Below are 21,181 nucleotides of genomic sequence, written 5' to 3'. Positions count from 1 at the left end.
GACAGTGTAATGATAATAAAAGCTGGGTAAAAAAAGTAAATAAGGAAGGAATAAAAAAATACGCATTAATTAGAATATACAAGAACATGTATGGGGGAATAAAGGGCGGATTATTCTCCTGCATCCGCATGCATCAAAGGTTGCTTGGGTCCTTTTTTGGGAACGCAGTTTCCTGCCAAAGCGCAAGGGGGACCCTATTGAGAACTTGCGAGAACTTCGTTGGATGGTTACGAAGACTTCTACGGTGGCGGGAGTGTTTATTTTCCAAAACAACATGTCTGAGGCATCGTACAAGTGGGTGTACTTCCGAAGCTCCTCGATCAACCTTTCGTAGTGGTTATCCATTGTTGTTATTACTCCTCGACAGACAAGTGGAAAGTCATACCGAGGACAAATCACAGCTGCTTTTTGTCTGCGCACTTCCGCTTGAGGTCTACACAGGTTTGCGACCGTCCTGACGCATAGTCTTAAAAGGCATTGAATTCTTCAAAATAAAATTAAGGCCTTAATTGGTATTAAAATCTCTTAAATCAGTCTTTCGTAGGTCTTAATTTTTAAAACATCATAAATAGGATTATTTTTATTCTGATTTATTTTTGTAATCTAAATAAAACGTTAAAATTGACATTTTTTTTTTTTCATAAAAAAAAAACAGCTCGCCATTATTGGTTCCGTCCCGATAGCGGAACCAATAAAAGCGTTGTTGCAGCCGGGACATTTGGAAGATGCACCATTAACTTTTTGTCTGGAAAACCAGTACCAGGGAACAAACATGAGGCACAGTGTATTTTGTGCAAGAAGTCATTCAAGCTCGGAACGATGGGAATTAAGGCAGTGGAGTCACACATGCGAAGCACGAAACACAAAGCATCAAAATCGAGTTACCGAGAAACAGCCGGTATTTCTCGGTTTTGTTCCACCCTTGTCTCTGCAAAACAAAGTTTGTAAACTCAGTTAAATAATTGTTAAAATATATCTGCTTTCTTCCTGTATGGGAAGCTTTTCAAAATTTAAAACATTAGTGCAGTGGTTTATGTTATAATAAACCTTTGGGTTAAGTTGTCGCAAGCAGGTTTTTTCTTGTGTTTCTTGTGAATTTGGTCTTACGTTTTTATTTCAAGTGGCATTAAAAAGTCTTGAATTTAACTTGCCTTATGCTATAGGAACCCTGGGTATAAATTGACCTTAAGGCTAACTAGATCAAAATGCTAGAAGACAGAAATTGAAAATTAAGGCATTAAAAAAAAAAAAAATAGACATTTAATTGTAGTTATGTAGTTTTTTTATGTTTTAATTGTCATGATATCGGAGAATTAGCTAAAACTCCTTAATAAATGTTTAGAAGGTGTGACTGATTTCTAATTACAGCAATAAATATTTGAAAATCAAAAGACCAACTTAGACTGAATTTAGAATCAACGATCGATTCAAAATTTAAAATGTTATCAATAGTGATAACCAGAATAGTTTTGCTTAGTTATTTTTTACAATGAAATCTACATTTAGCTGGTAAAGGGTTAAAATTATCTGTAAATAATTATTAAATAATCAAAAATAATGACTCTTATTCCTATGATGAGTGAATATTTCACTCTAATCAGTTCCAGTTCTGTTGTTCTGATGTTTGGGTTGGCCGTTCTCTCAGGGCGGCAGGGTGGCCTACTTTGAGATGGAGCCGCAGCACAGTGTGGACATCGACGTGGACATCGACTGGCCCGTGGCGGAGCAGAGGGTTCTCCGGTGAGACCTGCTTTAGATTTGATCTGCCATTCAGTGATTCAGTGACATGCTGTTTAAAGTTCTCCTATTTGTCATTTCAATCATTTTCCTGCCAGGAGGTCTTACTTTGCTTTTTGCTTCTGTTATTTTTGCGTTTCTGGGCTCCCAACAGATTCGGTTACTTCGGTCGCGGGGTTTCCCTGATGTTCTGTAAGGTCTCAGGATGTCTGACTGATGGGCGGGTCTTCCTGTCCGTGTCTGGAGAGGACACAGTCTCTGTCCACAGCACGGACACAGCGGGTATCAGGATGCTGCAGAAAGACGACGTGGAGGTTTGGATCCGTCGCCTTTTGTCGTGAAATGCTACCTCTTTTCCTACAGAGGACCATACCGTCTTTGTTCTCCAGGTGGTCCTGCTGGTCTCCAGGGAGGACCATGTGATCCAGCTGATGGTCGACAAACTGAAGAAGATGACGGGGTGTAAAGTCATGGTGGTTGGAGAGGAGCCTCTAAACGACATAAAGCCGCTAGTGGAGAAGAGGAAGCTTGACTGGAAGGACGTGGCCTATATGGGTAGAAAACAATGAATGTTTGATCTTTCAAATAAATGTTTGGTCATTTATGAAACAAGAAAACTTGAAATGTTTGAATTTCCATACAAGCATGTTTGCATATCATCTTGAGAAGTCGCCATAGCAGGAAGGTAAATATTTTCCTAACTGTCCCCTCCCAGGTAACGACGCAGCAGATGCCAGCTGTCTGAATCTAGCAGGCCTGAGCGCGGCGCCAGCAGACGCTCCGCCCGGCGCTGCTCGAGCTGCCAAATACACCTGCAAGTACGCCGGAGGGGCGGGAGCCGTGAGGGACTTCGCCGAACACGTTCTTCTGCAGAAGGAAACGGCCAAAGTTCAGATGAAGCAGGACCGGATCGACCGCCACAACTTTTGATGTGGGATCAGTTATATCATTCAGCGATACCTCAGTGGCACCATGCTGCCAATAGATAGGACCTTCAGGCTGTTTGAGTAGAAGATATAGAAAAGAGGAGAACAGATCAGAACCAGACTCCCTCCACTGGTTACCAATGTACTGTCAATGCAGTACTTCATGCATTATATAGTATCAGTCAGAGGTCTACATAAACTCCCCTTGGACATGAATGTCAGATTAATTTCTGGTCATTTGTTTCTAGGAAAAAGACACAGAATTAATTCACTTTCTTTTGTTTTTTCCTCCTTTAGGTCTAAATAGTTGACACTGGCTCATAAATATTAAAAGAAGCTTTAATAACTGCTTCAATGCTGTTGCTGGCAGAACTAGCTTAGCTCAGTTACATCAGCCTGTAAGGCTGTTTTTTCTAGAAACTGAGCGTCTGTTGTAACTGGGTGCAGGTCTCCTCCATCTTGCTTCTGAAGTGGAATAGCTTCATCATCCACCAGCTTTAGTGAAAGAAAAACAGTCCCTTAGTATGATGCTGCCACCACCATACTTTAAAGTTGGAGCACTGTTCCATTGGTTTGAGAGCCTCGTTTATAATCACAGCTCAACATTTCCACCTGGATTGGAAGTGAGGATTGTGAAGTCTGTGTTGATAGTAATCTGATTTCACCAGGGTTCCACTAGTTTCTACCGAGGGATTAGTTTGAGCTAGATTTTTTTGGTCCTCCACAACTTGGACTAACATCAGTTCACCACTGGTTGTTCTTAGATATTGATAAACTAGCTCACTATGTGCTACCACTTAGTGCAAACATTCAGTGTGTTCTATTTCCATTGTTCTAAAGCATGATTGTTTCAAAGCTTGAATTGCGTTACCCTGTAAATTAAGGTAACCTCTCAGAGTGGATCATTGAAATCAATCAGATCTTGTTTTAAAATCAGTTTGATTTATTTTCATTATAAAACTGAAGTGAGAAAAAATGGTTAAATCTGATATGGAGTGGAGGAAAAAAATCAAGGATTAGATTTTTAAAACCATGTCGTCCAGCCCTAGTTTGTTTCTGGGTGGATCCTAAGCTCCTGCTGAACATCTTCACCGGTTCTTATAATAGAGCAGCTCCCTGGATGAAATCGGGGATGACAGCATGATGCTCTAGGCCAGTTTCCTAACAGTGGGACGGTATTTTCTACCAAGGAGCATAGAAATGATGACCTCAATTGGTCTTCAAATGTAGCTTCTAATGGTTTGAGCTTTAACCAGCAGAACGACAATCCCATTAGAACTGGTTTTAAAGCAGGCTAACATTAAGCTTTCTGAATGCCTGACCTCAACAAATTCAATATTTGTGGACTACACCCAGAAGCCAGGTCTGTGCAAGCAGACCATTCTGTGAACATGAGCTCCACCCGTTCTGCCTTCTTTGTATAGGGTATGCAGATTTCTGTTGTGGTTGCACGCTGTGTTATCAGTCTAGTGTGGAAAGAGAAGGCATCAGCCCGATGGAGGTAACCTTCTGACTGGAGCTCACTGCTGGGAGGTAGTTTTTTTATTTTTATCCGGATCATAAAGAGATTAATTAACAGTTTAATCTGCATCCTCCCGCCTTTACTGCAGATTGGTGACACTAAAAGCGGAAATGACTGCATGCCTATTCTGATGACTCTACTTATGAACGTGTACGTTTTCTTGTTTATACAATGAACTATACAAGGGGCCAAATTTGGATATAGTCTTTTGTGGGAAAAAAAAACACAAAATGGAACTTCTCTGTTTTTTATCTGAGATTAATGAGGTCATATCCACTTTATCAAAGAGGTGTGCTACGGTCTGAGATGGTCAGCAGCTCCAAATGGCTAAGCCAGCTGATACTATCTGTGTTCATTTGGCAGATCTGTCCTAGTTTAGACCATCTTAATACTTGCCTTGAATCTGCAGCCTAATTTATTGCACACATGCAGGGTCTAACATCTCTCTTGCAGATATTTCTATACATAATTATTAAAACATGATTGAAAAACTGGTGCATGTTTTTCCTGTTTTGCTGCTCTTTGGTTTCAGTCTGTTGGTATGTGGAATGTGTGTGTGTGTGGGGGGGGGTGGGGGTAGGGGTAATAATACTAGGATGGTGTTATGGAATCAGAATGATGGTTTATATTCGCTATATTTATTGATTCCCAATGTGTGAAAATTTCGGTCTGTCTAATTTTTTTGTTGTTGTTGTTGACATTTTCAGATGAAATGTTGATTCTGAAAAGATTTTTCAATGAAATTATCTTTTCCAAAGCAGTGTCTGTTGTTTTTCTTTTTCTCCATTGAAACATGTAAGGCAAGCATATTCTTGATTTTTGCTTTCATGGGATCAAAAATAGTGAGGAGAAAATGAAATCAGATGTTTACTTTTTTTTTTCTATTTTTCATTCTAAGTAATTATCTGTATCTCCTCAAAAAATTTAAAAAAAATCTTATTTAGAAAGCTACATTCTTGTGTCTATAGCCAGACATAATAATAGACATGTATTATTAAGGCATGAACGGTGAGCTTTAAGAAGCATCAGGTCTTGATCTCACAAAATTGGAATCAACTCTCTAAGAAGCTGAGGATCCAAGAGCTTTATTCCAGATCATCTTTAATTGACTGAATGAATCATGTCTGTTTCTACAGAGCAGATTTGTTAAGGTGTCTTAAAGAACTAAAATACTAACAATGTCGTTTAGAAATATGAGAGCGAAGTGGAAATGCCTGTCCATAATACACAGCACCATGTTTCCAGAAAAATAAAACCATACAGAGGAAAACGCCTCATAGCTCTACAGCACGGTGGTGGAGGGCTGATGATTTGGGCTGTGAGAACCTTGCAGTCAGGTTTTCCTGAGAGGGGGGTGAAAACAAGATCATCAAGTGCTCGCTGCACCCTCTGGGAACATTGTTCACAAACGGCATCAAATTCACTACAGAAAGACTAAAAAAAACGAAGAATCAAAGTGTTTAATGGTTCGTTCAAAGTCAACACCTTAAACATGATCGTAATGCCATGGAGGGACCTTTGCAGACGTTTAGACTGAAAAGAAGACTTAGTTTTATTTTACCATACCTGAAATGAATCAGAAGAATGAAATAAATAGATACTGAAAGGTTTGAGTTTCTGCTCAGGATTTCTTAACCTGACTGAGTTTGTTTTAACATATCTGCTCAGTGGCAAGAAGTAGAGAACCTTTATAACTCTCACTTGGGCTATGCATTATCATATTTACATTTGATATTTCATTAGTATTCTAAGTTAATTATGCCCCCTATAAGTTGACCAATTACAGAAATGGGTTTAATTGAACCTGTGATGGACAGAAGGTTTGTGGGGCACAGAAGAAAAGGTATGACCAGTCACTGCAGTTGCTGTAATTTCCATCACTTTCCACAAGAGGGGAGCACTTCAGACTCATTTGCCATTATACCTGCTTCAGATTGAGTTTAAAAACAAAATTATTTTATTCACATAACAGGGATCCATATATATGTAGTGAGAGTTCTGGATTATATTAAAGTAAATAAATTACCTTTATTATTCCAAATGTTCTAAAGACATAGACCTTATGTATATTCAGTATCCATATTTCGACATCACATTTGTTCTCTTAAAAAGCTGAGGATGAGCTATATTTTAGCCATTACTATACTATTCTAGCTAATCAAATATACTGTCAACATTGCCTGACCAAAAACAAAAAATATCAATAATTATCCTTTTTTGTCTCATTTTTTCTGAAAATAAATGACTCTGTAGATAAATGGTTGTGTAAAATATTCTATAAAACAAAACCTTAAAAAAAAAATAATAATTTCCAAGGTGTATCTTTTTTGTCTTCTAGTTTTAAATCGTTTAATTGGGTGCATCAAAGATGGATAACAAGCAGAGAACAGGGAAATGGGGAACCTCTGATGGATGGTGTGGAAACAACCATCTGATTCTGAATGAGAACAAAAGAAGGGAGATGATTGTAGATCTCAGATGAACCAGGAGCAAGATGAAGATGAGGAGTTGAAGGGGTAGAAATACCTTGGTGTTCACCTCTACAACAAACTAGTCTGAGACGCTACTGTGAAGCTGCCTACAGGACAGGATACAACAGACTGCACTTTCCTAAAAAGCCTAGAGAATCAGTGTTTGCATTATCTGCTGGAGTAATTAGAGCAAATTACTTTAAAAGCTCAACAAGCTGATGACAGAAATAAATGCTAATCGTCCTGTACTTATATACAAACTACAATGTAGCCACAGTTGCCCTGGAGCTCACTGACAGAAGCAAGGCTGCCGTATACTGGCTCCACCCACCATCAACAGGTGATCAAGTATCTTGCCCAAGGACACTACAAAAGTGAAAGCCTCAGGTTGCAGGGCAAACTCCTACTAGTCAATCCTCCTAGAAAGAAAGAAAGAAAGAAAGAAAGAAAGAAAGAAAGAAAGAAAGAAAGAAAGAAAGAAAGAAAGAAAGAAAGAAAGAAAGAAAGAAAGAAAGAAAGAAAGAAAGAAAGAAAGAAAGAAAGAAAGAGAAAGTTGGTTTAAGGTCAGAGTTCATGTGAAACATGACTTCTTAGATTAGGATCAGTTTTTCCTCTCCTGCAGGTTGGGGGAATCTAAAACTTTCTTAAGATATATGATAATAATAATACTATTAATACAATTAAACTTTACTGATCTCACATTGGAGAAATTTACCTCTACATTTATCCCATCCCCTTTGGGGAGCAGTGGTCTGCCATCATGGAGCGCCCAGGTAACAGTCTTTGGGTTTCGAACTCAGAACCTCAAAATGAACACCTCTAAAAATCTTAACGTTTAATGCCTCAGAGCTTAAGCTAAAGAACATGTTGCTAATCAAGATTTGAACAGCATTGTTTTGTTATTGTTGAATATCCTGCCCTCTGGCTCCTTTACACCTGCTCTCAAATAGAATTTGAGTTATTTGCTGATTTCTTTATGCACCTCAGTTAGTTTTTAACGCACAGCAAGAACGCATATTTCTCGCCTTGATTGACAACAAATTGTATTGAAGTAAAGTAATTAAAGGAGAAAGATCGATGCAATGATTGTGTTGAGAGGAAATCTGTTCTCTACATCATAAAAGACATCATAAACTATTTTTTAGTGAAACAATTTTTCCCAAGGGAATGCTATTTTCAACTTGAACACCTTCACAATTTTTAAGTCTTTCCTGAAAGTGAAAAATTCACACTGATTTTTTGTTTTGTTTTTTGCAGCTTCATAGCTGAACTCCTGTGTCCAAGCAGTGATTGCAAACAAGGGGTCAAATAGTGGGTAAGTGCGTAAATAGATGTCTTATCAGGGTGAGATTATGCACTTGGCAACATTTCAGAAGCAGCTCTGTGCAAACCTGTTTATAGAAGGAAGTTAGGGCTGGCTTAATGCATGTGGTGACTGTCAGTGTATTGTACTAAGGGGTGGGTCAGTCCATCACACTGGATGCACCGGTTTAATGACACGTATTATCCTTCCGTGTTTAACAAGCCCTGCAGCTGCCTCTCTGGTCCCTTAAGGCATTTTCAAAGGTGACTGTGCACCACTGAGAGCTGATCCAGGACCCATTTCTGTTTAACCACAGTGAGCTCCTAATGGCTGCAAGAAATCTAGGACCCCGCGAGAAAAACGGTCAGCAGGATCATGGGAGCAGATCCAAAAAGGCTGAGGGGAGACATTTGGCCGCTCTGGTCCTGGCTAGAGGGGGAAGCAAAGGGATCCCACTAAAGAACATCAAGATGCTGGCTGGGGTCCCGCTCCTTGGATGGGTGCTGAGAGCGGCTATTGACTCAGAGATGTTTGACAGGTAATACAATACTATATATGCTGCTTTAAAATAATAAAACATTTAAAAACATACTAAGATCAAACTAATTTACTTTACTTAAATTACTGCCTGATCTATAAATTACAGATTGCATTACTCTGCCAGTCATCATTCCTTAAATTAGGACAGAAAATGGCACCATGATGTTAAATGTGTTCAGCTGAGGGGATATGGACACGGGCAGAGCTAGATGGGGGGTGGGGGTGGTGGTGGGGGGTGGTTAGGCAATTATTTACCAATTTTTCCCTTTAATAAAGATGATGGCAGCAGTAATACTCTAAAGTGGAATATTCAAAACATTAAAATTTTTCACACATTAACAATTACTTGACAAGAAAAACATTGTTGTTAATCATCCACATCAATGTACTAATAGATAGAACTAGATTTTGTGTTGTATGGGGTAAAGAGAAAATGACGTGTCTCTGCAAACTATCAAGGAGTCTTCAGTGAAATCATAGTTAACTATTATAGTATAAAACGTTATAGTATTATTATATATTATAGTATAAAAACGTATTAAATAATCAATTTATGCAGATATTACTTGTAAATGTCAATTTTATGCATAATGATTATTGATAAAAGTAGGAAAGTATGATCATGGAAAAGATGTTCACCCCAGAAGTCTAACCTGAAAGAATTGTTTCCACTATACCTTTTATCTGGAAAGCACGGATGTTTAAATATATGCATCTATTTGTTAGAAAAAGGCTGTAGGAAAGTATAGTTAGCCTTTATTTAGCTAATATGGATGTTTTGCTTGTTATTTTTCCTGCTGGATCAGTGTAGATTGACCCAGAGGTTCTGCCGCCTATCCATTTTCAGCCACCCCTCAGTGTACATTGGTTAATGCCTGGCCACCCTTATAAAAATTTTCTAGCTATGCCTCTGGATATAGAACGAAGAGATATAAAGAATCAAATCTTTCAAATTGATTATTTTTCGCATGAGGAGATGTGAAAAATATCTAAATGCATTAATATCCTGGTTTTACTTTAAATTACCTTGATTGAAAAAGCTGCCTTATATTTAGCTTTTCATGAATTTCATAAACTGTTGCTCATATTATAGTTGTTGTTTGAGGGCTGTAACAGCTTTTTGCATAATAAAATCTAACTTTATGTCTGACATTCATGCCATTGTGTTGATTCTGTTGTTTACTGCTGACTTCAATTCCTGATTCAAACAGAATGCCCTTACTTAACTAATGTTGACCAAGAACAACCTGAACCAGATTCCTGACTGAGGGATTTGTCTTCAAACCATGACATACCCTTAACCGTGTTTCTCAGTTGCTAGGAGTTATTGCATAAAAAGTTAACCTTCATTTTCACATGATTTTCTAATAAAAAAAAAAAATTTAATAGTTTGAAACATCTACTCTCCAGGCTTCTAATGATAGAAAGAAATAAGACAATTTAAATAAACAAGCAACAGATCAAAACAAATATCTAAGTTTAGATAAATAATTTAAGATTCTAACCTGATGTTCAAATGTTTCCACTGTTTTTTCCTACTATATAATTTCAACGAAACACACAAAAAAAGTATTTATTCATTGATATGTATAGATTAAGCTATTCATACACCCAGCAGACTGACTGTCTGTCTATCACCATTTTTCCCAATAATGAATGAAATGATCCTTTAAAAAAATGCTATTTGTATCGATTCATGGTATCTTGGTCAAGATTATTATTTCTTTGGCATATCATGATATTGATGATATTAATATCATTAATACAGAGAGAAAAAGAAAGTAACTCTACATTTAAGAAAAGAATCATGTTGATAGCAGAATTGAGCGGGTATTCTTTTTTTATTTTCCCAGTGTCTGGGTATCAACAGATCACGATGAAATTGAAAAAGTGGCCAAATCCTGGGGTGCCAAAGTCCACCGCAGAAGTCCTGAGGTCTCCAGAGATTGCTCTTCATCGGTGGAAACCATCCAGGAATTCCTCAGGAACAATACAGGCATGAAAGCTACTCCAGAACATCAATGTGACTGAAGCATCACAACATTACCAGGCTATGAGCCAACCTGTAATATGGGAAACACTTTGTGTTTACAGAGGTAGATGTGGTCTGTCACATCCAGTGCACATCTCCCTGCCTCCACCCGTCCCACTTACAGCAGGCCTTAAAGAAGATCATAGAGGACGGCTATGACTCCGTCTTCTCAGTGGTCCGGAGACACCAGTTCCGCTGGAAGGAGGTCAAAGAGGGAAGTAAGTCTTCCTTTCTCTCTCCTGTTTATCTAGAAGTGTGGATGCTCTGAGCAGAGACTGTGGAAGATGAACAGGGCTGGGTATTTTGGCCAAAGTCCTGAATCGATTTGATTTTGATTCATACAGTTCTAAATCGATTCATTTCCATTCGATCTGTTTTTACAACAATGAAAGTGGTTCAACTGTGTTTCAAAATACTATATGTATTTTGTTTTTTCTTGTCACATTAAACACAAAGTGCAAACTTGTAAATCAGACAGTTTAAACATGAGATGTAAACAAAACTGTCTCAAAAGTGCAAACTTGTTTGTTAAAAGTGAAAAAGTGAAGCCTCACTTGAGCAAGCAGACGTGACAGCAGACATGCATGAGCTGCATTATCTTCAATGCACAAACCATATTTGCAGCGTTGTCATAACAACTACAGGGTGTTTGCTGGTCAGCCCCCATTTGTTAATGTCTTCAGTCAACCTATTGGCTATATTTGCAGCTGTTTGGCTTGAAGTCATCTTGAGTGCATCTTTCCTGCTTATTTGAATGTGAACGTCATGTGGGTCACTATGAAATTAACCAATCTCATTCCCTTAACATCGATTTTGCTAATTTGTAAATTTATCGATTCAAAATCGATTAAATTGAATTTTTACCCAGCCCTAAATATTAATATAAAACTGATATTTATGGTTATATAATACATTAAATTATATAATGCCTGCATAAACGGAAACTCAGGATCATAAAATAGGTTGTTAATGTCAGCTCAGTTTCACTTTTCAGCAACACCAATTCATTAAGAAATTACCAACACATCTGGTGCTAAAGCAAATATTTTGTACCCCTTGTTCAAAAGTATCTGTGTCATTCTCATTAATAACCTTCCTTTTATCTATAACTTTGCTCTGACAATGTTTGCTAACTGGGAAAGACTGCATCTGTGGTGGATAGATCCAGAAACACGGAAATAGGAAGTATTGCCCCTCCTCATTCCTGTAGGGTGGATCACATATGCTAGCTGTTGAGAGTAGTGATACCAGTTTGTTCATTCTTGCACCTTTGAATTATACTGTATATTAATCCTTAACTGTCATAACTGCAAGCACAGAAAGGTTCCTGTTGTCATTAAACAGAAAATTCAGGTTTAACAACTTTTTTGATACAGAGATTATGATTTAGAATGCAACAAGATGACAAGCAGACTGTTTTTAAAGGTGCATAATGGGCACATGCAAACACAATAACGTACAAGTAGTTGCAAAGTGCAACAGCAACCAAAATAAAATACAAAAATAGTGACCATGGTGCAAAGCATATTATGAAACTGACAGTGAGTTTTTTGTGATATAAACTAAGATATTGTCAGGCAGTTTATGTACTGCTTTTGGTCGTTTAACAATTAAAATTCTGAAATTATTTGTGCAGGGAAAAATCAGCAGTGTGAAAACGATCTAGTAATAAGTACAAATTTCTTAAATTAAGTGTATTTACCCTTAATTTGAGCAGGTAAATGAGATAGTTTGCCCACACTGCAAAAAATTAAATCTAAATAAGTCATTTCCTCCTTGAAATAAGTGTATTTTTTCTTGAATTAAGTATTTAAGTGAGACACTTTGCCAATGGAACAAGACAATTTACACTTAAAATAAGAAAAAACAATTGCATTTTCTTATTTCAAGTGCATAATATCTAGATAACTTATTTTAAGAGTAAAAATACTCATTTTGTTGGCAAGTCATCTTATTTACCGGCTCAAATTAAGGGTAAATACCCTTAATTTAAGACATTGTTACTCATTTTGAGATCGTTTTTGCAGTGCATTCAATTAGTATTTTTACTCTTGAAATAAGTTAATTAAATAAAATGCACTCGAAATAAGACAAGGCAACTGTGTTTCCTTTTTTTAAATGTAAATTGTCTTGTTCCATTGGCAAAATGTCTCTTTTACACTGGTAAAATGATCTAGAAATAAGTAAAAATTTCTTAAATTAAGTGTATGAGTAGGTAAATGAAATGATTTGCCAATGGAATGAGTATTTTTACGCTTAGAATAAGATATTTAGATAAAATGCACTTGAAATAAGACAATATAATTGCGCTTTCTTATTTTAAATGTAAATTGTCTTGTTCCATTGGCAAAATGTCTCTTTAACCTTCTCAATAAAAAAAAAAAAGGCACTTATTTTAGGAAGAAATAACTTTTGATTTTTTCCAGTGTACCTCCTCAATCCACGAATAAATTTACTTATTTTAAGAAAAAATGACTTATCTAGATTTCGGTTTTTTCCAGTGTGTCTGACAGGTAAGAAAAATGTTAGAAGAATGTGTGTAAGGTGGGTGTTGTCGTTGTTCTGGAGCGTTCTGTACCAAAAAGCAATGCAGGAGCTGCACTTATGTATGAACTCTGTAATGAAATAATGAAAGGCATGGCAAAAATTCTTAATCGTCTCACAGTGGGAGAGAGAGTGGGAAGATATTTAGGTGTGTTAACAGTATAGCAATAATGCATACAGTTTAGTTTTTTCTCTACAAAACAAAAAACATATTCTAAGACTATAGAATAAAAAAACTGAAATCCTAAATAAATATGGAATATAAAGTTAGGATCATCTAAGCAGTAGAAGAAAATTCCACATTCCAAATTTTCAGATTTAAACTTTGTAATTGGGACACTGGAAATCCACAAAATAAGCTTTTCTGGTTGTGCTTGGAAAAACAAAAAACAGCTACTGACCATTCACAAATAAAAGGGTATAAGTGATGTCATTTTAATTTGACTTCTGCAGCTCCATCTCACAAAAAAGCCTGTGGAAAATGTCCTTGGACCACAAGCAATGACAGATTCTCTGTTTACCAACAGGAGATCTCTCATCATTATTGCAAATATTACTTTTGTGTTTAGAAAGTTCATATAAAAGGGACACAATTTCTGGAAAAAATCCTAATTAAAGAAGGCCATAAGAGGACCTTTAAAAGGAGATCTGCTCTAGAAGTTCACACAACTGTAATTCAGGGAAAAAGAGCAGTAGATGGGTGCAATGCTCTAAACAAACAGCCAAAAAAACAGGATAGCCAGTATTAAGTTTCATCACCAATGTAATAAGGGCAAGCAGTGGAAATATTTTAGTCACATGGAGTCTGCAGCTCATTACACATCAGTAGCAATCAATGTAAAATAGGAAACTTTTTGTCAGTATCAGGATGTAGGAAGAAGGAAGACATTACCTTAAATTACAACACTGCTCTGAGCACAGCTAGAAAAGGATAATTTACTACCTGGGAGTTAAGACAAAACGTGAGAGGGAGGGATAGCAGTGTGCTCTGACTAAGAAATCTCCCAGATTCATGGTCCACTCACTGGCAGAGAGGAACCCTCTTAAAGCTTTGGCTTATAGCAGGGTAACTAGAGAAAATGAACCAATCTTAAATGAAATATCTCCTGTAACAGTGGGGGGGAATTCAGTCTCCTATATGGAGTTTTACTTCCTCATAATATTCTTTCAGTAACAAACATATGGATCAGCTGTAGCAATAGTTACTAATGTTATCCATATTTTTTTTTTTATAAAAGTATCTTGTTTACTGGAAATGGAACCAAGTTAAAATCCTCTGGCTAAGGACTGCAGCTCAAAAAAAAAAAAAAAAAAAAAAAACTAAGGGAGACGAAACTAGGAAAAAAAAAATGTTGCTTAAAAACACAAAGAGAAACATTTCCTGCTGCTGACAAAACAAGAGCTGACAAGAGAGAGATTAACCTTGCATTCCTTAAGATTAGATCTCTAATTTATTCTGTTAAAAATTGGTAGTGAGACAATAGTACCTAGTTCATTGAGATTATTCCTTTATTAAAGACATAAGGGGGCAAGGGAAGAACTCAGTAAAAATCTGCGGTTGAAAGAGGTGCAAACATGATTCCTTTAGACCAGGGGTCTTTCACGTTTTCCAGGCCAAGGACCCCCAGACTGATGACGACATGGAGCGGGGACCCCCTAATTATATATAGTGTGAAATTGTGTTATATCAAACTTGTCCTATAGTCACTGTATTACAGATGGAGTCATGTGAGGAAAGTAATTCCTCCCTGGGATTATTAAAGTATTTCTGATTCTGATTCCTGGTGTTGTGAATGAAACGGTGCCCAGTTTGAAAGAGCTCCTGTGTGTCGCTGAATGTGTGCATTGATGACTGAAAGACATCTTCTGCCTCCATTTATCTGTTTACTACATTGTGTTGAATTCATGTTAATGTCTATTTAAAGATATGTCAATTAGTGGAAAAAATTGCAGGGGGCAATATAAAAAAAAGCCTAATCAACCAAAACTTTTGCGACCCCCATGCAGTACCTCTGTGGACCCCCTAGGGGTTGCAGACCCCCTGTTTAAGACCACTGCTTTAGACCATAAATGATCAGTAGACTCTATGCTGTGTTGAACAGGTGCTGCTCTACAGTTACTACACTAGATGGCAATAAAAGGCAATTGAAGGAAAAATCCCAACTACAGGATAATATTTTTGTACACAAAAATATTATCCTTTAAGATTCCCATACAGAAATAACTAGATTGCTTGTCAAAAAAAGTTGCAAAAAACACAACAATCCCTGAAAAGGTTCATGAAAAGGCAGAACTGAATAATTGCTACAGAGTAGCCTGGGTTATAGAGCAGCCTTTATTTTGGAATATAGCTGCACATACACTATATTGCCAAAAGTATTTGCTCACCCATCCAAATTATTGGAATCAGGTGTTCCAATCACTTCCATGGCCACAGGTGTATAAATTCAAGCACCTAGGCATGCAGACTGTTTTTACAAACATTTGTGAAAGAATGGGTCGCTCTCAGGAGCTCAGTGAATTCCAGCGTGGAACTGTGATAGGATGCCACCTGTGCAACAAATCCAGTCGTGAAATTTCCTCGCTCCTAAATATTCCACAGTCAACTGTCAGCTGTATTATAAGAAAATGGAAGTGTTTGGGAACGACAGCAACTCAGCCACGAAGTGGTAGGCCACGTAAACTGACGGAGCGGGGTCAGCGGATGCTGACGCGCATAGTGCGAAGAGGTCGCCAACTTTCTGCAGAGTCAATCACTACAGACCTCCAAACTTCATGTGGCCTTCAGATTAGCTCAAGAACAGTGCGCAGAGAGCTTCATGGAATGGGTTTCCATGGTCGAGCAGCTGCATCCAAGCCATACATCACCAAGTGCAATGCAAAGCGTCGGATGCGGTGGTGTAAAGCACGCCGCCACTGGACTCTAGAGCAGTGGAGACGCGTTCTCTGGAGTGACGAATCGCGCTTCTCCATCTGGCAATCTGATGGACGGGTCTGGGTTTGGCGGTTGCCAGGAGAACGGTACTTGTCTGACTGCATTGTGCCAAGTGTAAAGTTTGGTGGAGGGGGGATTATGGTGTGAGGTTGTTTTTCAGGAGCTGGGCTTGGCCCCTTAGTTCCAGTGAAAGGAACTCTGAATGCTTCAGCATCCCAAGACATTTTGGACAATTCCATGCTCCCAACTTTGTGGGAACAGTTTGGAGCTGGCCCCTTCCTCTTCCAACATGACTGTGCACCAGTGCACAAAGCAAGGTCCATAAAGACATGGATGACAGAGTCTGGTGTGGATGAACTTGACTGGCCTGCACAGAGTCCTGACCTCAACCCGATAGAACACCTTTGGGATGAATTAGAGCGGAGACTGAGAGCCAGGCCTTCTCGTCCAACATCAGTGTGCGACCTCACAAATGCGCTTCTGGAAGAATGGTCAAAAATTCCCATAAACACACTCCTAAACCTTGTGGACAGCCTTCCCAGAAGAGTTGAAGCTGTTCTAGCTGCAAAGGGTGGACCGACGTCATATTGAACCCTATGGATTAGGAACGGGATGTCACTTAAGCTCATATGTGAGTCAAGGCAGGTGAGCAAATACTTTTGGCAATATAGTGTATATAACGATCTTTCCCATGGACCATATGCCCAACCTCCACCACTTCCTGGACTTCAGCCAGCTCCTTTGTTTCCTGTCTTTAATTACTGGACAAACTGATTAACCCATGTGTGTCTGGTTAATGTTGTCATGGTCACTGAGGTCAGAGACACCTTAATCAATTTGTCCAGTAATGAAACAAAGGAATGAAAGGAGCTGGCTGAAGTTCAAGAGCTACTGGAGTTTACTATATAACCCATTTTGCCTCAACAGCCTTTTCAGTAAGGTTTGACTCTCTCATGTGTCCATTTTCTGTAACATCAGCTTGTGAAACCTTTTTAGCCACAAACATTCAACAAAATAATCAAAAATAGTCCTAGATCCAATCCCTCCATGCATCCACACAGGAGAATTCAGGTAAATGCCTGAACAGATGCTTTTGCTTTAAAAGAGATCGCTTTCTGACGAGTTGCAGTCCCACTGTTGGGTTTACATAACTAGTCCTTTAGATACGCTATTTTTTTGACAATTTAATGGCAAACTTAAATAACTGTCATATAGAGGCCTGGGTCTTAGCCTTAGCTTGACGTCTGCTGGACGTTTCTTCCTGTGAAAATTGACTTTTTCCTCTCTAGTGTCGCTAAAAGCATGCTTTGGTGTGAGGGACAGAGAGCATGCAATATGAAACTTTGTTTAGTACAGCTTTTCAGACAGTAAATCAAACATTTCAATTCCATAAAGTTCACCAGTGATCAAATGTAAACAGTGTGAGAGAAAAAAACATGGTGCAAAAAAACACATTTATATGGCAGATCAGAGCATTAATACATATGGTGTAAATATGCAGTGTTTTGGTTTGGTGTTATCAGTGTAATACAGAGTTTTTTTCCCAAAAGTTCAGCAGTCTGATGGCAGTGGGGAAGAAACTGTTGCAAAATCTGCTGGACCTCCATCGAATGCTGCAAAGTCTCTTCCCAGAGGGCATTTTGTTGATGTAATAAACTGTTTTTTTTTTCCTTAGATAGAAAACTTTGAATTGATTTGACTGTATGATCTGGTTGAATTGTAAAGTGCCTTGAAATGATATATGTTGTCAATTGGCGATATATAAATAAACTGAATTTATTTAAATGTCTCAGGTTAATATATAAGGGTTTAGGTTTTTTGTCCACCTTAGAGAGCGTATGTAGTACCAAACTAATGGATCCTTTCTTCTGTCAGGTGGTGAATACACTGAGCCAATAAATCTGATTCCTGCAAAGCGTCCCCGGCGACAGGACTGGGATGGAGAGCTGTATGAGAATGGCTCATTTTACATCGGGACCAGGGACCTCATCCTAAAAGAAAATTCAACGCAGGTAATTCAACAGTATTACTAACTTCCTACAGTAGACAGTGAGGTCCTTTAAGATCTTAGTTTGCATAGACTCTGATGTTCATGTTGGTGTCTGTTTAGGGCAGGAAGGTGGCCTATTTTGAGATGGAGCCGTAGCACAGCGTGGACATAGATGTGGACATTGATTGGCCGGTGGCGGAGGAGAGAGTTCTCAGGTAAGACTGACCTTAGAAATATTAAACCGAGTCAATTATAAATGTTTTCCTCTCACGAAAACAAGGTATAAGATATTAGTGATTAGAAATATCATAAAAATGTTGAAACATTTATATTAAAATGTTGAAAAATGCAAGCAAGATGTGAAAAACTGGAATCGCCATAAGATAGGAAGTGACAAACAGCTTTATAAGTTTTGTTTTTTCTTTGCTTCTTCCTACAGATTTGGTTACTTTGGTAGAGGAGTGTCTTTAATGTTCTGTAGGGTTTCCAGATGTTTGACAGATGGGAGGGTGTTTCTGTCCGCATCTGGAGAGGACATGGTGTCTATCCAAACTAAAGACACAACAGGGCTGAGGATGCTGCAGAACGATGGCGTGGAGGTTTGGATTTCTCAGCTGCTTGAAAATTGTTGGAAGATCATTCACCAAACATGGAAAAAAAAAAAGAAAACCTCTGATGTTTAGGTGGTGCTGCTGATCTCCAATGAAGACCCTGTGACCCAATCAATGGCTGAGAAACTGAAGAAGGTGATGGGCTGTGAGGTTATGGACGTTGGGGATGATCCACTGAAGGATGTGCAGTTAGTAGTGGAGAAGAGACTCGACTGGAAGGATGTGGCCTACATGGGTAAGGAAGTGTCTTTTAGTTGGTTTAGCTGATGAATATTATATTTTAATGATGCATGTATGTAGAGAACATCTTTCATTATGTACTATAATGCCTAAAAAGATGTGCAAAAAGTAGTGAAAGGAGCCCAAAATTATAGTGTTTGGTCACTAGATGGTGCTATTGTCTCTAGTATATGAGACAGGGGGAGCAAGTAGTAGGCAGGTGTTATGCTTGGAAGGGAAACCACTATGGTGGAGTCTTCCTTAAACTCTGCTGCTGGAATGTTTTCAGAGTTATTGAAGTTTGTTAAAAACTTGTCAGAGGTGAATACTGTATATGACTAAACATAGCATCAAAGAAGACCCCTAGGACTGATATTTACACAAAACAATTAGCCATTTGGTGCTTCATAACCAAGCATCAACAGATCAACTCTTCTTCAGTGCAGTATTAGATTGGCTGTTATACTATTAAAAAAAAAAGGCAAGAGAGGGCTAAATAACATAAAAAAATACTCATCATGCATATTCTACAACACTGCAGAAACAGGTTTCTAAAGCTTTTTTGTTTGCTCGATTACTCAATATCCCCACAAACGCAATAGAGCTTTGAGATCTCAAAACCAATTAAACAGGTTAAATGTGATTATTACAGGCATTTAATCTCCATTCAACCAGTCAAATATATTATTGATTTGAGGGTTAATGTCATTTCAAATATAGTATTAGTTAGTTATTCAAATTTTTGCACATAAAAGATGGTTGAGATGCGATATGAGTATAAGCAACTTTAGAAGACAATGTAATGTAGGCTATTGTAGGCTATGTAGGTTCATTGTAAGCAACTATAGAAACAACATAGAAAAGAAGAGCATTTTACATCGCTGGGCGTTCTGGTTGTTTCTTATACTTTAGTACAATCAGTAAACCATTGGTCACACCAGGTTGGGCTCTTTCTGATGGGCTGTCTCATTATTTAGCAAAGTGGGGACTTGAGTTACATAGAAGTTAAGCAGAATGAAAAAAACTCTCTAAACACTAAACTTAGCAGCACAACTTCAACAGAATGGTTTAAATTAGGCTATATAAAGTAATAGAATGGCCTAGTCAAAGCCCAGTTATAACACAAGAAAATGCGAGCTACTGTGTTTCAGTGAGTAAAAGAAAAACAATCAAACCCAAAACTCAGTTCTTTAAATAATGGACTTGTATCCTATAGAGGCTGAAAACATACAAACATAGTGGATATTTTTACATTTGAATAAGCTAATTCTCCTCATTCTTTCTCTCAGGTAATGACAGAGCAGATGCAGCCTGTCTGAACCTGGCAGGTCTGAGTGGAGTACCTGCAGACGCTCCAAGGGATGCTGCTGATGCTGCCAAATACACCTGCCACCAGGCTGGTGGGATGGGAGCAGTGAGGGAGTTCGCCGAACACGTCCTCCTGCAGAAAGAAAAGGCTAAAACCCAGATGAAGCAGGACCGGATCGACCGTAACAACTTCTGAAGTACTAAAGAAATAATGCAAAGTAGCAGAGGATTGTAAAAGAGGGTCTGTTTGTACAATCTCTTTCCTGGAAAAATAAATAACCTACAAGGTAGATCTTGACATTGACAATATGGGCAGTTGGAAGGACCGTTTAGAAAAGATGGAACCAATCTGACAGAGAGGTTTTCTGCAGGGTACAGGTTATCCAAAAAGAAGTCACTGGTAAAAAAAATACCTCATTTATCAAACATTAACTATATGTTATAAAAGGGTCAATACATTTTTTCAGCTGTAAACCAGTTATCCTTCCCATAACTCAAGGTTAAGGAGGTTTAGTAACCTTTAACATCAAGAGTTATAAAAAATACAGAATCACGGTAGTCTGAAATTTTATTATTTTTTTTCAGTTAAAATGTTAAGAACTTCAATCTGTAAAATCTATTTTCATGGGGTAATTTAAGTTTTTCAGACATTTTTAATGTCTTATTTCATTAATATGTCTTTTATGAAGGGGTTTTTGTGAAAGGATGTGTGGATCAACTTAAAACTAGTTTTTAATGTAATTTATCGATTTATAAGGCTTGGTAGAGGAACTGTTTTTTATGTGATGCCAAGGTGCTTGTACTGTAACTCTCTGATTCTCTTGGTTTTCTCAAATGTGTGTGTTTTGTAGCCTGTTGAAAGCAGAGGTTGACCTATTCCTGTTAAAGGAAAATTGATACTTTTACTTTGTTATTTTTTTCATTAGATATAATTTGAGAGAATTTAATACAAGATGTTAATTTATAGCCAGAGATAATGTTTTAGCAAAGACTAAATTAAGGTTGACACTGTTACGTTTAATGTATTTTTGCTTATTCAAACT

At 37.9% G+C, this 21,181-nt stretch overlaps 1 protein-coding gene and 1 pseudogene across 1 annotated transcript in view; both read left to right on the top strand.

Moving 5' to 3' along the window:
* LOC119779748 (N-acylneuraminate cytidylyltransferase-like) overlaps nucleotides 1-4,663 on the top strand; it is a 12,673-nt gene extending 8,010 nt beyond the window's left edge. Inside the window, exons 5-8 of the mRNA XM_038279526.1 lie at nucleotides 1,646-1,740; nucleotides 1,892-2,051; nucleotides 2,127-2,292; nucleotides 2,453-4,663. Of these exons, the coding sequence (XP_038135454.1) occupies nucleotides 1,646-1,740; nucleotides 1,892-2,051; nucleotides 2,127-2,292; nucleotides 2,453-2,667 (636 nt within the window). The 3' untranslated portion in view covers nucleotides 2,668-4,663. The remainder of the gene's footprint in view (nucleotides 1-1,645; nucleotides 1,741-1,891; nucleotides 2,052-2,126; nucleotides 2,293-2,452) is intronic.
* On the top strand, nucleotides 4,094-21,181 carry LOC119779750 (annotated as a pseudogene).

This window comes from Cyprinodon tularosa, unplaced genomic scaffold (assembly GCF_016077235.1).
Source record: "Cyprinodon tularosa strain WSP-4 unplaced genomic scaffold, ASM1607723v1 ctg1506, whole genome shotgun sequence".
NCBI classification, from domain to species: domain Eukaryota; kingdom Metazoa; phylum Chordata; class Actinopteri; order Cyprinodontiformes; family Cyprinodontidae; genus Cyprinodon; species Cyprinodon tularosa.
Note: the sequence above shows the minus strand (reverse complement) of the source record. Positions and strands in the feature narration are given on the sequence as shown.